Source organism: Orycteropus afer, unplaced genomic scaffold (genome assembly GCF_000298275.1).
Source record: "Orycteropus afer afer isolate SDZICR_OR568_19922 unplaced genomic scaffold, OryAfe1.0 scaffold00057, whole genome shotgun sequence".
Taxonomy (NCBI): domain Eukaryota; kingdom Metazoa; phylum Chordata; class Mammalia; order Tubulidentata; family Orycteropodidae; genus Orycteropus; species Orycteropus afer.
The window spans coordinates 5421651-5433927 of record NW_006921644.1 but is presented as its reverse complement, the minus strand read 5'-3'; the positions used below and the strand labels follow the sequence as shown (position 1 = coordinate 5433927).

At 44.3% G+C, this 12277-nt stretch overlaps 2 protein-coding genes across 2 annotated transcripts in view; both read left to right on the top strand.

Moving 5' to 3' along the window:
- Positions 1 to 3468, top strand: part of PKD1L2 (polycystin 1 like 2) — a 113209-nt gene extending 109741 nt beyond the window's left edge. The window contains 2 exon segments of the mRNA XM_007939196.1: positions 3060 to 3176; positions 3268 to 3468. Coding sequence (XP_007937387.1) covers positions 3060 to 3176; positions 3268 to 3468 — 318 coding nt within the window.
- Positions 3469 to 3470: 2 nt separating this feature from the next.
- Positions 3471 to 12277, top strand: part of GCSH (glycine cleavage system protein H) — a 17223-nt gene continuing 8416 nt past the window's right edge. Inside the window, exons 1-3 of the mRNA XM_007939195.1 lie at positions 3471 to 3609; positions 7179 to 7258; positions 8579 to 8642. Of these exons, the coding sequence (XP_007937386.1) occupies positions 3471 to 3609; positions 7179 to 7258; positions 8579 to 8642 (283 nt within the window). The remainder of the gene's footprint in view (positions 3610 to 7178; positions 7259 to 8578; positions 8643 to 12277) is intronic.

Below are 12277 nucleotides of genomic sequence, written 5' to 3'. Positions count from 1 at the left end.
TATATATATATATATATATATATATATATATATATATTTAAATGAGGGTGAGGGAGGTCTTTAGGGGGCTTCTGGAAAAGCCCAATAAAAAGTTCATTCTCAACAAAAAGAGACACATATAGTGATGAGCTCTTACAATGCTAGACGTTGTCTTGTCTGGGCATGACGCCTGGACCTTTGACAGCTGCCTCAGTACCATGGGGAAACAATGTGATGACGGCAGAGATGGGAGATGAGAGGAAACCGGCTACTTGAATATTCTTATGTTGTTAGTTGCCATCAAACTGGCCTCCAACTCATGGCAACCCCATGCACAACAGAAAGAAACACTGCCCAGTCCTGTGCAATGTCTATGATCAGCTGCAGATCGGAGTCTTATGATCTATAGGGTTCTCTCTGGCTGATCTTTTGGGTGCTTTAAACAGCTGACATGATCAACTCTAAAAGCGAACAACTGCCAGCCATCTAGCTTCATGAAAACACAAATATATATCTTTTAATGACAGTGGATCACAATCCCATCCTATCATATCCTACTACCTGAAAATCAAAACCAACCAATGTACAGGTCCAGGATCCTTCATAAACATTAACCCATATAACACACAGTATTCACAAAACCTTGGGATATTTCATCATCTTCTCTCCACCCAAATGCCCATCATCCGCTCTTCATTGTATCAGATCTGAACAGTGACACTCACCAAATAACCAATCACAAGGGGTACACACGACTCCTGTAGACTGGTACAGAAATTCGCCCAGATACATGCAGTACATTTGTTTAAAACAGGCAAAGTACTGACCCCCATCTTGATGAGCTGTAAGTCCTTTACCTCTCCTATGTCATTTCCACCTACTCTCTACTTCTCTACTGACTATAGCAAACTGGCAACTCCTTTCAAAGTGATTGTTTGAAGAGAAAGAAACATATATATATCATCTCAAAGAAATGAGGTAGCTCCTTCTGAGGCACCAGAAAAAGTGACGAAGTACAACCAGCAAGTGCCTATACCAAATGAACAATGAGATAACCCTCCAAATCTTAAGCTATGGGTGTTGTTATAAGGATTACCAGATGGAAGGAAAAAGAAAAAAAAAAAGTTTGACTGTCCTCAATGTTTATTAAATAAAAAACATGACAGACTTGTTGCTGATATTTTTGATGAAAAGGGCTGTCGCGTAGCCTACACGTTGATATGTGGTCTTATTCGTCCCACCAAATGAGTTGGTGGAGTTGAGAATCAATATTTATTTTAGGGCACGGATTGTTTTATGCTATGCTGGCTTGTATGACATCAAAATACCAACAAAAACAGAATATTCACTATTATAGCTAGATAAGATCAGGAGTTTAGAGAAGTGTGAGCCAGATAGAATCCAAAAAGAAGGCAAGTATTACAGATCTTAAGTGCATTTTCTTGTAAATCAGTTAGAGTAGAGGTCAAATCCCACATCTGGTGCCTATTGGCTGCTTACACTATAGAAGGTCTTCATCCCACTCCTGGGCAAGTTACTCAACTTTTCTGCCTTATCTACAAAATCAGAGTGATACCTACCATAGAGGAGTTGGGAGAGGATTTAAAAACAATGTTTGCGCAGTGCCTGGTCCGTAGTTGCCGTCTGCCGTTGAGTCAGCTTTGACTCACAGTGAACCTGGGTGTGCAGAGCAGAACTGCACGTAGAGGTCTCAAGGCTGTGACTTTTTGGAAGCAGATTACCAGGCCTGTCTTCCGAGGTTCCTCTGGGTGGGTTTGAACCACCAACCCTTCAGCTAGAAGTCAGAGCTTAATTGTTTGCACCCAGTAAGGACTCAACACAGAGCTGTTACTCAGAGGATATGAAGAGGGCCACAGCCTGGTTTCTAAGTAGAGCATAAACTCAGTGCAAGAACACATGTTGTTGTTGTTGTTGTTGTTGTGTGCCGTCTAGTCAGCCCTGACTCATAGCGACCCCTCCTTGGGTTTCCGAGGCAGTATCACTACGGAAGTAGATTGCCCAACCTTCCTTCCGAGGAGTGGCTGGTGGGTTTGAACTGCCAGCCTTCTGGTTAGCAGTCAAGTGCCTTAGCCACTACGCTACCAGAGCTCCCTACAAGAACACATGGCCCTCTCAAAAAACCATCCACATCCCTCAAGGTGCCCAAGTGTGATGCTGAGGCTTGGTTCCTTGCTGACTCAGGCCCAGCCTCTAAAATCTGAGCTGATGACTTCCGTCTCCTTGGCTGGGGACAAAGATTTTGTTTTCTTGAAAGCCATTGGTCCTCGTGCTAGCACTTAAGAAAGGCACTGTCTAATGCACAGCGCCTGGCAAACACTCTGCCTCTGGTTGCTCCTGCAGTAGCTGACTGGCTGTGGCCCGGTCTCCACCAAGAAGTCATGTCTGACCCTCAGAAAAGTCCCTTCCCTCAGTGAGCTTCATGATTCTGTCTGTTCCCTGTTTACAGTGCCTGTAGAGCCATACGTAGGTATGGCAGGTATGACACACGCCCTGGGCGCCACTCGAAAGGGGCGCCACTGAGCAGTTTCTTGTAACCTGGTATGGCCCAATTTCCTTCCTCAAGCACTGTAGACTTCCAGAGGCATGGGGGGGAGGATGAGGAGGAATAGTGAAGGGCATTTGCCCCAGGGTGCAAGTCCAAGGGGGTGCCAGGAAGAGACGCAGAATGGCAGTTCCAGGTACCACAGAGATGAAGGGTGCAAGCATTTCTAATGACCCTTCGCGGCTATCAATGTCTATTCATCCTGAAATTGGGTGGTGGACACAATTTAGAGATTGCTGGGGGCTCTCGTTCCTTGCTACGCCCCTGGGCACAATGGACTCTGTAAAGTAATAAAGAGAGTTCCTAGAATATTCTCAGTATTTCGAAAAGTCTAAAAGAAAATGCACACGTGTCAGCGCGGCTTTGGCTTATGCCCAACAACCATCTCTGAGCTGCAATGATTCTGGCCAGCCCTGGCCAGGAATCCAGTCTCTGAATGACCTTGATTCTCTGCCTAAGGACTGGGGGCGCCTTGCCTTTCCTAGGTCCCAGGCCTCAATTGCTCGCGAATGCGCAGGCCCGGCCCAGCCACCCCTGTCTGGAGCCCTTCTCACTGCCGGGGCGCAGCCCCCATAACAAGCAAAGCCCCCAGCTGCCGATCGAGCACTTCCACTCGCCCGGAGGCGGCCACGAGGTGATGCACCGCCCCCCCCCCCCCCCCCAACCCCGGTGGCCTCGCCCAGCCCGCCTATCTTGCACTTGTCCCCGCCCCATCCGGGCCTCAGACCCCGCCCCATATGCACGCTCTCCCGCTCGTCGCCCTATCCGGGACCGTGTCCGGTCTGGGGGTCCCCGCCTCCCGCGCGCAACCCTATTGTCCGCGGCCCGCCCCGCTCCACGGCCCAGCCGGCTTGCTCCGGTCCCGGGCCTCCCCGTCCGGCCGCCGGGAGCCAAAGTCCTGCGCGGCGACCCTCCGCACCCTGTGAACATGGTGCTGCAAGCGGCGCGGAGCTTAAGGGCCGCGGCCTGCAGCCTGCGCGCGCTCTCGGCGCCGTGCCCCCCGCGGCTCTGGGGGCCCGGGCCGGGCGCTGTGCGGACGCTGCGCATGGGCCGCGCTGTGCTCTCGGGTAAGCGGGGACGGGCGCCGCGGGACCTGCGGCCGCACGTGGGCGACCGGGAAGGTGGGGAAGGAAGGCCGAGAGGAGCGACGGAGAGCGCCTCGCGCGCGGCTCACCCTCGCTGCTCCTCCCGAGGGGAGAGGCGAGCTTCCCCCCCCCCCCAAGCCTATGCCAGTTTAGACCCAGGGTTAGTGTTGGGATCCCGAGGGTCAGCTGGCCGCCCTCACCTCTTTTCAAGTCGGCGTGAGAAGCCACAGTCCATCATTGTCTTGTGGGACTGGAGTCCCGCGGACATGGGCGTCCGTTCCGAGTCGGCAGGTGAGCCGACCGCTCGCTGGCAGGACCAGTCCGGGAAGCAGCATCGCTGAGCTCCACGGGGACAGTAGTTTCTCTCGTGTTTGTGTTCATCGTGAGACCCTGGACGTGGAGACTTTAGTTTACTAAAACGATCAGTAGTGACAGCTCTGAGTATAGTTAAAGCAAAAACGCTAAAAGCAAAGCCGTGAACCCAGAATTTTACTAATAAAGCGAGCATAACATTGAAGGCGCAGCTGTTTCCTAAAAAGAGTGAGATAAAGTCGGCCGGACTCTACAGAAGGCGTTCTTCTGCAGTCTGTCTGGGTCACTGATGGGTGTTGGCGCTGAACTGAGACCGAGCTTAACCGACTTGAAATAACTGGGAGGTCCGTCCATCGATGTCTTCGCACTTGGGCACAGTTACCGCACAGGAAACCAGTTTTCTTACTTTATGGCAAAATACTTCGGGCACTAACCGCACCTTGTAATAAGAATCCAGGCGTCCTAAGAAGCCGAGATCTGTGATGGCTGTTGTCTCACTAGTTCACTGTTTTAGAATCCATTTGGGGCTAGAAGAGTTGACATTTATTCCAAACTCTGAAGCATAAAGATTTTCTTTCCCCTTCCTAATACGCCCTCAGCTATGTTTGTCACACACATCAGTACATCACCAATTTGAATACAGAGGTAAAGCATTTCTAAGATTAAAAAAACTGAATTTCAAGCCCACTTTTTTTTTTTTTTTGGTGTTAAATTATCTCTGTTTGCATTTTCCCCTTACCTGGTTAAATATTGCCCAAAACATTCAATACCCTGATCTGGATAAGCCCCTAGGTTTTGTTTTGTTTTTTTAAATTTCAAAATGATTTCAAAATTGCAAAGTTCCAAGAATTCAAGGAATGCCCATAATCATAAACTCATTAATCGGTTATTAACACCATGCCACATTTGCTTCTCTCCCCCTTTCTGTCTTGATGCACCCCATCCCAACACTTTTCTTGTCCTGATTAATTTTGAGAGTTAGTTGCAAAAATAATGACATTTTACCCATAAATATCCACAGTGAGTCACCAGTTAATCCAATGAATCCTAAGAGCAAGGATTTTCTCTTACATAACCACAGTTACATTATTATAAAAAAGAGTATTGCTTTCTTACATGGTTCATACTCAAATTTTGCTAATTATTCCAATAATACTCATTGCGTTGACTCCCATCCTCATCTAGATCAAACCTAGGCTTATTCATTCCTTTAAATAGGAACACAAAACCAAGCAAACTCAATCCCATCAAGTAGACTGAGAGTCACAGCAACCTATAGGACAGAGTAGAACTGTCCCCTAGGGTTTCCGAGGCTATAAATCTATGGAAGCAGACTGCTACATCTTTCTTTCATGGAGGTGCTGGTGGGTTTGAGCCTTTTGGTTAGCAGCCGAATGCTTTAACCACTGCATCATCAGTGCTCCTTAAAATGGATTTTACTACAGGCAGACCCAGTTTCAATTCTGGTTCTACCTCTTAGGAACCAGGGAATCTTGAGCAGATCACTTAACTTCTAGAGCCTCAGTTTCTGTCACCAGAAAAATGGAGATGATAATATATACCTCACAGTTGGTGGGAGGATGAAATGAAATAATGGAACTGCTGTATGTAAAGTTTGACACATATCAAGTGCCTGGGAGGCACTTGATAAATATGATGTTACTAAATAGTAAAAAATATTTACCAATATTAATGCAAAACATTTTATCTGGCCAGTAACTGTGAAAGGAAGAAAATGTAAAATTTTCATAAATTACTCAAAACTCCTAATATTCTGGAGCCAAGAACTATGTTTTCCAAAGTGTGGTAAGAAAATAATTACCTAATCCCCTGTCCATTATTTTCATGTTGGACCCAGGATTAAAGGAGACTTGGACTCATCATTTTCTTAGCCTAAATAGCATGGTGTAGTGAAAAGACTATGGACTCTCAAGTCCAGGGGACCTGGCTGCATTTTAGCTTAGTAATGTTGCTGCCTTTCCCTCTAACCTTGTGGTCACTCAGTTACTAAATTGAGTGTCAGAGAAACCTTTCTCCCTAAGGTTGTCTTTACAGTTAGGCAAGATGGCAAAGCCAAAATCAAGATAGTAGACTTGAATGGGCTAGAGATTTACAGTTGTCCAGCCTTTACTTTAAAAAGACATAGTGTTTAAATTGCTCATAATTGGTAATTCAGATAGCCAGCTCTAGAGTTGTAGTGAAGCCCTGGGTGGTGCACATGGTTAACAAACTCGGCTGCTAACAGAAAGGTTGGAGGTTCAAGTCCACTCAGATGCTACCTGGAAGAGAAACCTGGATTGCCTTTGAAAAACTCAGCCATTGAAAACATGGAGCACAGTTCTCTGACACAGGGTCGCCATAGGTTGGAACTGACTTGATGGCAACTGTTTAGCGTTGTAACAATGATAGGGAGAAATGAGTGGTAGAACTGAACTATACTAGATATTATGCTCAGAATCCCCTTTACCCAGTGAACTTTAAAAAATGATTACACTCCTTCAACTTTTGAGTGCCTACCATGTGCTAAGCACTGTGTTTAGAACCAGGAATACAAATGCTCTTTCTCATTGTCCTTACAGTCTACTTCCTGGAGGAAACTGAAGAATGGGCTGTTTCAATGCAGTGTGCTTAGTACTGTTAAAATACTAGAGCGCAGGTGATTCAAGGTCAAGTGATTTTACAGTTTGCATCTTCGAATGGTGGTAGCCACTCTCTTCAAGGGCAGGCTTGGATTAGATTTAAATAAAATTTTAGGACTTTAATGAAGGTATAATTATTCTGGGAGGTCAGTTTCATTCGTGTGTTACAATCAAGTTGCAGGGATGCCCTCTTATGTCAGCTCTACCTAAATTAGAGGCACATTAGCCTTTTATGAGCAAAAATCTCCCAAGTCTGTCTTCAGAGGGAAAAAGAGTTGCATAAACCATGTTTCTGTAAGACAGACCAGTGATGGATAACATACGTATGAGAAACGTGCTTTTTTAATTTTTTTTGGCGTGCGATTAAGTAATGTTAGTGCAAAGAAGCCTCCAAACAGTGCACAAATGACATTGTTGCCTAACTGACACCACTGAGATGCCCTCTGTTCACATGACCTCGGTTGCTGCCTGGTTAGTGTTCTCTTGAAAGCCAACAGCAATAGGTCAAACACAAATGAGGTAGTCGTGCCTTTTGACAGCATTGATATGAAAAGTACTTTTTAACAGGTGATGCTATTTTTCTGATATACTCTCTTTCAGTGCGTAAATTCACAGACAAACACGAATGGGTAACAACAGACAATGGTATTGGAACAGTAGGAATCAGCAGTTTTGCACAGGTACTGAATTATCTTGAAATGTCTGTGACAGTCTTCTTTTGCTAAACTGGATTGCCTCTAACGTAAACATTTTGTTTATTCTGCCTTTAGTACTTTGGACCCTTTTTGCATGAAGGGCCCTTAGAAGAAAAGCAATCACAGGTGAAATAAGTAAAATAAAATTAGTGAAGTATGTAGTGTTTTAAAAGATATTGTGAAAGGTAGACACTTAAATTAAGGTAGAGAACATAACATAGTCAATAATAAATTTTTGTTTCATGTGGGGGCAGTTAAGGAAAGAGGAAAAAACAGGCAAAGGCCTGGATTGTTGACAGTCTCTTGTGGGTGTGGGGATACACAACCGGGGGACATGAAGAAGAAGGAAAACCTAGATTGGCACAGATTACAAAAAGGGGACTGTTTAGGCTATCTTTCCTTATTAATTCCCTGATTCCCACTGATCCCATAGTGAGATGTTAAAATGAGAAGGAAATACCAGCAAAGGTCAGTGATTTTGCACTGGATGTATGTTTGGTAGGATTTGGGGGGGGGGGAGATGTCACTGTACAAGATGTGGTCCTTGCTCTTCTGGACTTTATCTGTCACTTACATGGAAAATAACACACAAAACATGACATGATAGAGATATCACATGAATTGTACAAGGGGCTGTAATTCACTCACCTGATGGAGAGATCACTTCTTAATGGAGTCAGGAGGTCTTCAGGAAGTACAAGGCAGAAGACTAGGCTTTATAAAATCAGTGGCTAGGGTTCCAGCAGATTTATAAGGGACACCATCTGCAGAGGTGCAAAAGCATAAAGTGTATTTTGAAAGGAGTTAGTAATCTTGTTGGGGTATATGGTTTGTGACATGGGTCAATGAAGCCCATGGGCCAAACCCAGCTGGTGGCCTGTTTCTTACAACCTCTGAACAAAGAATAGTTTGGACATCAAAACACTGTAAGAAAACACAAATAATGGGGCTCCTCCTCGAGCATAAAATGTGTACTATGTGGCCCTTAGCCTCTGGTAGCACAGTGCCTAAGGCATTTGACTGCTAACCAGAGGGTTGGCAGTTCAAATCCATTAGCCACGCCGTGGAAGGAAGATGGGGCAATCTACTTCCACAAAGATTTACCGCCTCGGAAACCCAAAGGGGGTTGCAATGAATCAGAATCAACTCAATGGCAGGGAGTTTGGTTTGGTTTTTGGTGTGTGGCCCTTTACTGAAAAAATTTGCCACTCCTGAATTGTAGTGTATTCAGTATTTGCATTTTTCCTATTTATGGGGGGCAGGGTGTCCTGAATTGATTTCCTAATGATTATTTATCTGTTTTAGGAAGCTTTGGGAGATGTGGTTTACTGTAGTCTTCCTGAAGTTGGGACAAAGTTGAACAAACAAGGTGAGTACTTTTCTCATCTTGGTATGTGGCATCAATTTTCTTTACCTGATCTTTATTCTGATTAATAACTTCTTTGCACTCAGGATCAGTTAGAGTGCTTTTAACTCAAGTCACAGAATATTAAAACATAATTGGGGCTTATTATCATCTCATTCACACACTCTGAATAGGTAAATATATGGTTGGTCATTGGCTTAGTGGAAGTCATCAAGGATGTAGTCTCTTCATTCTCTTTCTGGCTCAGTCTGAAACAGGTTACAGATGGCTACGAATTCTTTTAAGTATCATCCTCTTTTTTTTGGTTTCCCTTGTATTGTATTTTCAGGGATGACAAAACAGGCTAGGTTCCTATTCAGCAATGTGCACACAAGTTCAGTGACATTGGTCAAGGGTCACCTTCTTAAATGACAGTATCAAGAAGTTTAGTGGGGACTCTCTACCGTCAAGGAGGGCCTGGAGTGGAACATGTCCTTTGGACCTGGGGTTCCTGCACAGAGAACCTCCTGGCCACAGGAGAGGGAGCTGCAACACTGATGATGGCGTGAGAAAGAAATGGTGGAAACCCAGAGCTCTGAGTGGGGCAGCTGCAGTGGGCCTGCCGGCCTACAAATGACAGAGAGCTGAGCCTTCGGGCAGGAGGCTTGCTGGTAGAGTGAGGTGCCTCCTGGGCTTGAGCTGGTGGAGCTGAAGGTCCTCCTGCCTGTCGCACAGCGAAGAAGCTAAGAGCTGTTGTCTTGGTTGGAAAAGGGGCAGATTACCCAGTCTGCAAGGCAAGCACAGACTTACTTTTGCTTCCTTACTGATCTATAGTGAACAGTTTTAATTTCGTACTTACTAATCTGTAGTGAACAATTTTACATAATGAGCATGTGAAACTATTCACTACAAGTTAGTAAGTAGCACAAGTCAGCCTACACTTACCTTGCTTACTGGGTATTCCATCCCTGTCAGGGATTTGAAGAGAGGCTTTGATTCTGTAGGAAGGTATTGGGGGGGTGGGACAGAGGTAGATGCCAACCATATCTGGAGGCAGAATCTTTGATGTGGTGAAAGAATGTGAAATTGTTTACTGCAGATTAGTAATTAAGCATAAGTAAGCCTGTGTATACCTTGTTTATTGAGTAATCCACCTCTGGGTTGGAAGCTATCCTGACTAATTTTATCCTCTCTCCTGAGTTGTATCCTGTTACTTGACAAAATTGATTCTGTTGCCAAATTGTTACTTTCCTAATAAACCACATAATCATGAGTATGGTCTGTGAGTTGTGTGGCCACTGCAACCACTTATGGAAACTAGCAGAGAAGTAGAGAGTGATGGGGGTAGGGGACGACTGGTGTCAGAAATGGTGAAAAGGTTGAAAGTGGAGGTAAGTCTGACTTCCACCTCCTAGAAATCAGCTTGGTACTGATCCTGATCCTTAATCACTCATAGATCTAGACAGGTTCTGATGGTAGATGTCACGTGTTTGATAGAAGTACTCAGTGAACAAATTTAACAAAACTACATTCAGATTTTCTGTCATCTTACATTGGTTTTATAAATTGTATTTTTTGAGTAAGTTGTCAAATGTTAATATTTATTAGCCTTTCATATCTATAGGGTCAGTGGTGGTGTTGTTATTGTTAGGTGCTGTTAGTCAGCTCTGACTCATAGTGACCCAGTGTACAACAGAACAAAACACTACCCGGTCCTGGGCCAGCTCATCGTTGCAGCCACTGTGGCAATCCATCTCATTGAGGGCCTTTCCCTTTTTCACTAACCCTCCACTTGAGCAAGGCATGATATTATTCTCCAAGGAATGGTCCCTTCTGACAACATGACTGAAGTAGGTGAGATGAAGTCTGGCCATTTGTGCTTCCAAGGAGAATCCTGGCTGTGCTTCTTCCAGATGGATTTGTTTGTTCTTTTGGCAGTCCATGGTATTTTCAGTATTCTTCACCAGCACCACAACTCAAAAGTACCAACTCTTTTTTGGTCTTCCTTATTAATTGTCCAGCTTTCATATGCATATGAGGTGACTGAAAACACCATGGCTTGGGTGGTGGTTGTTGTTGTTGCTATGTGCCATGGAGTCGGCCCCGACTCATAGCAACACCTCCATGGGTTTCCGAGGCAGTATTACTACAGAAGTAGATTGCCCCATCTTCCTTCTGAGGAGTGGCTGGTGGGTTTGAAGTGCCAGCCTTCTGGTTAGCAGTCAAGTGCCTTAGGCACTATGCTACCAGAGCTCCTCATGGCTTGGATTAGGCGCACCTTAGTCGACAAACACTTCATTGCTCTTTGGCACTTTAAAGAGGTCTTTTGCAGCAGATTTGCCCAGTGCAATACATCTTCTGATTTCTTGACTGCTGCTTCCATTGATGTTGATGATGGAACCAAGTAATATGAAATCTTTGACAACTTCTGTCTTTTCTCCTTTGATCGTGATGCTGCTTATTGGTCCATTTGTGACCATTTTCATTTTCTTTATGTTGAGGTATAATCCATACTGCAGACTGTAGTCTTTAATTTTCATCAGTAAGTGCTTCAAGTCATCTTAACTTTCAGCAAGCAAGGTTGTATCATCTGCACATTGCACGTTGTTAATGAGTCTTCCTGCAGTCCTGATGTCACATTCTTCTTCATGTAGTCCAGCTTCTCAGGTTATTTGATCAGCATACAGATTGAATAAGTATTGTGAAAGGATACAACCCTGACACACTCCCTTTCTGATTTTAAACCATGCATTATCACAATGATCTGTTTGAATACCGGCCTGGTCTGTGGACAGGTTCCTCATGAGCATAATTAGGTGCTCTGGAACTTCCATTCTTCTCAGTTTTATCCAGTAGTTGTTATGATCCACACAATCGTATGCTTTTGCATAGTCAATAAAACACAAGTAAACATCTTTCTGGTATTCTTTGCTTTCAGTCAAGATCCATCTGACATCAGCAATGATATCCCTCGTTTCCACATCCTCTTCTGAATCCAGCTTGCATTTTCAGGAAGCTCCTTTTCAGTATACTGCTGCAACAGTTTCTGGATTACGTTTAGTAAGATTTTGCTTGTGTGTGATATTAATGATACTGATAATTTCCACAATCTGTGGGATCACCTTTCTTTGGAATGAGTATAAATATGGATCTTTTACTCATTTGGCTAGGTAGCTGTCTTCCAAATTTCTTGATGTCATCCCAAAATTTATCTGGTTTTCGGTCATTGGTGTTCAGTGCATCAAATCTGTTCTTCAGATGGTCTCTAAATTCAGGTGGGATATAACCAAGGTCATGAATTTGTTTCAGTCGTCTTCAGCTTCAACTTGAATTTGCATATGGTAGTTGATGGTCTGTTCCACAGTCAGTTCCTGGCCTCATTTGGCTGAGGTGCTTCATTGCTTTTTTCCACAGATGTTGTTGCTCTGATTCCTGTGTATTCCATCTGGCGAGGTCCATATTTATAGCCACTGTTTATGTTGTTGAAAAAAGATATTTGCAATGAATAAGGCGTTGGTCTTGTAAAACTCTATCGTGTGATCTCCGGCATCAACTTTATCACCATGGCCGTATTCTCTAACTACTGGTGATTCTTCTTTGTTTACAACTTTAGTATTCCAGTCACCAGTAATAATCAATATATCTTTTTTTTTTTTTTT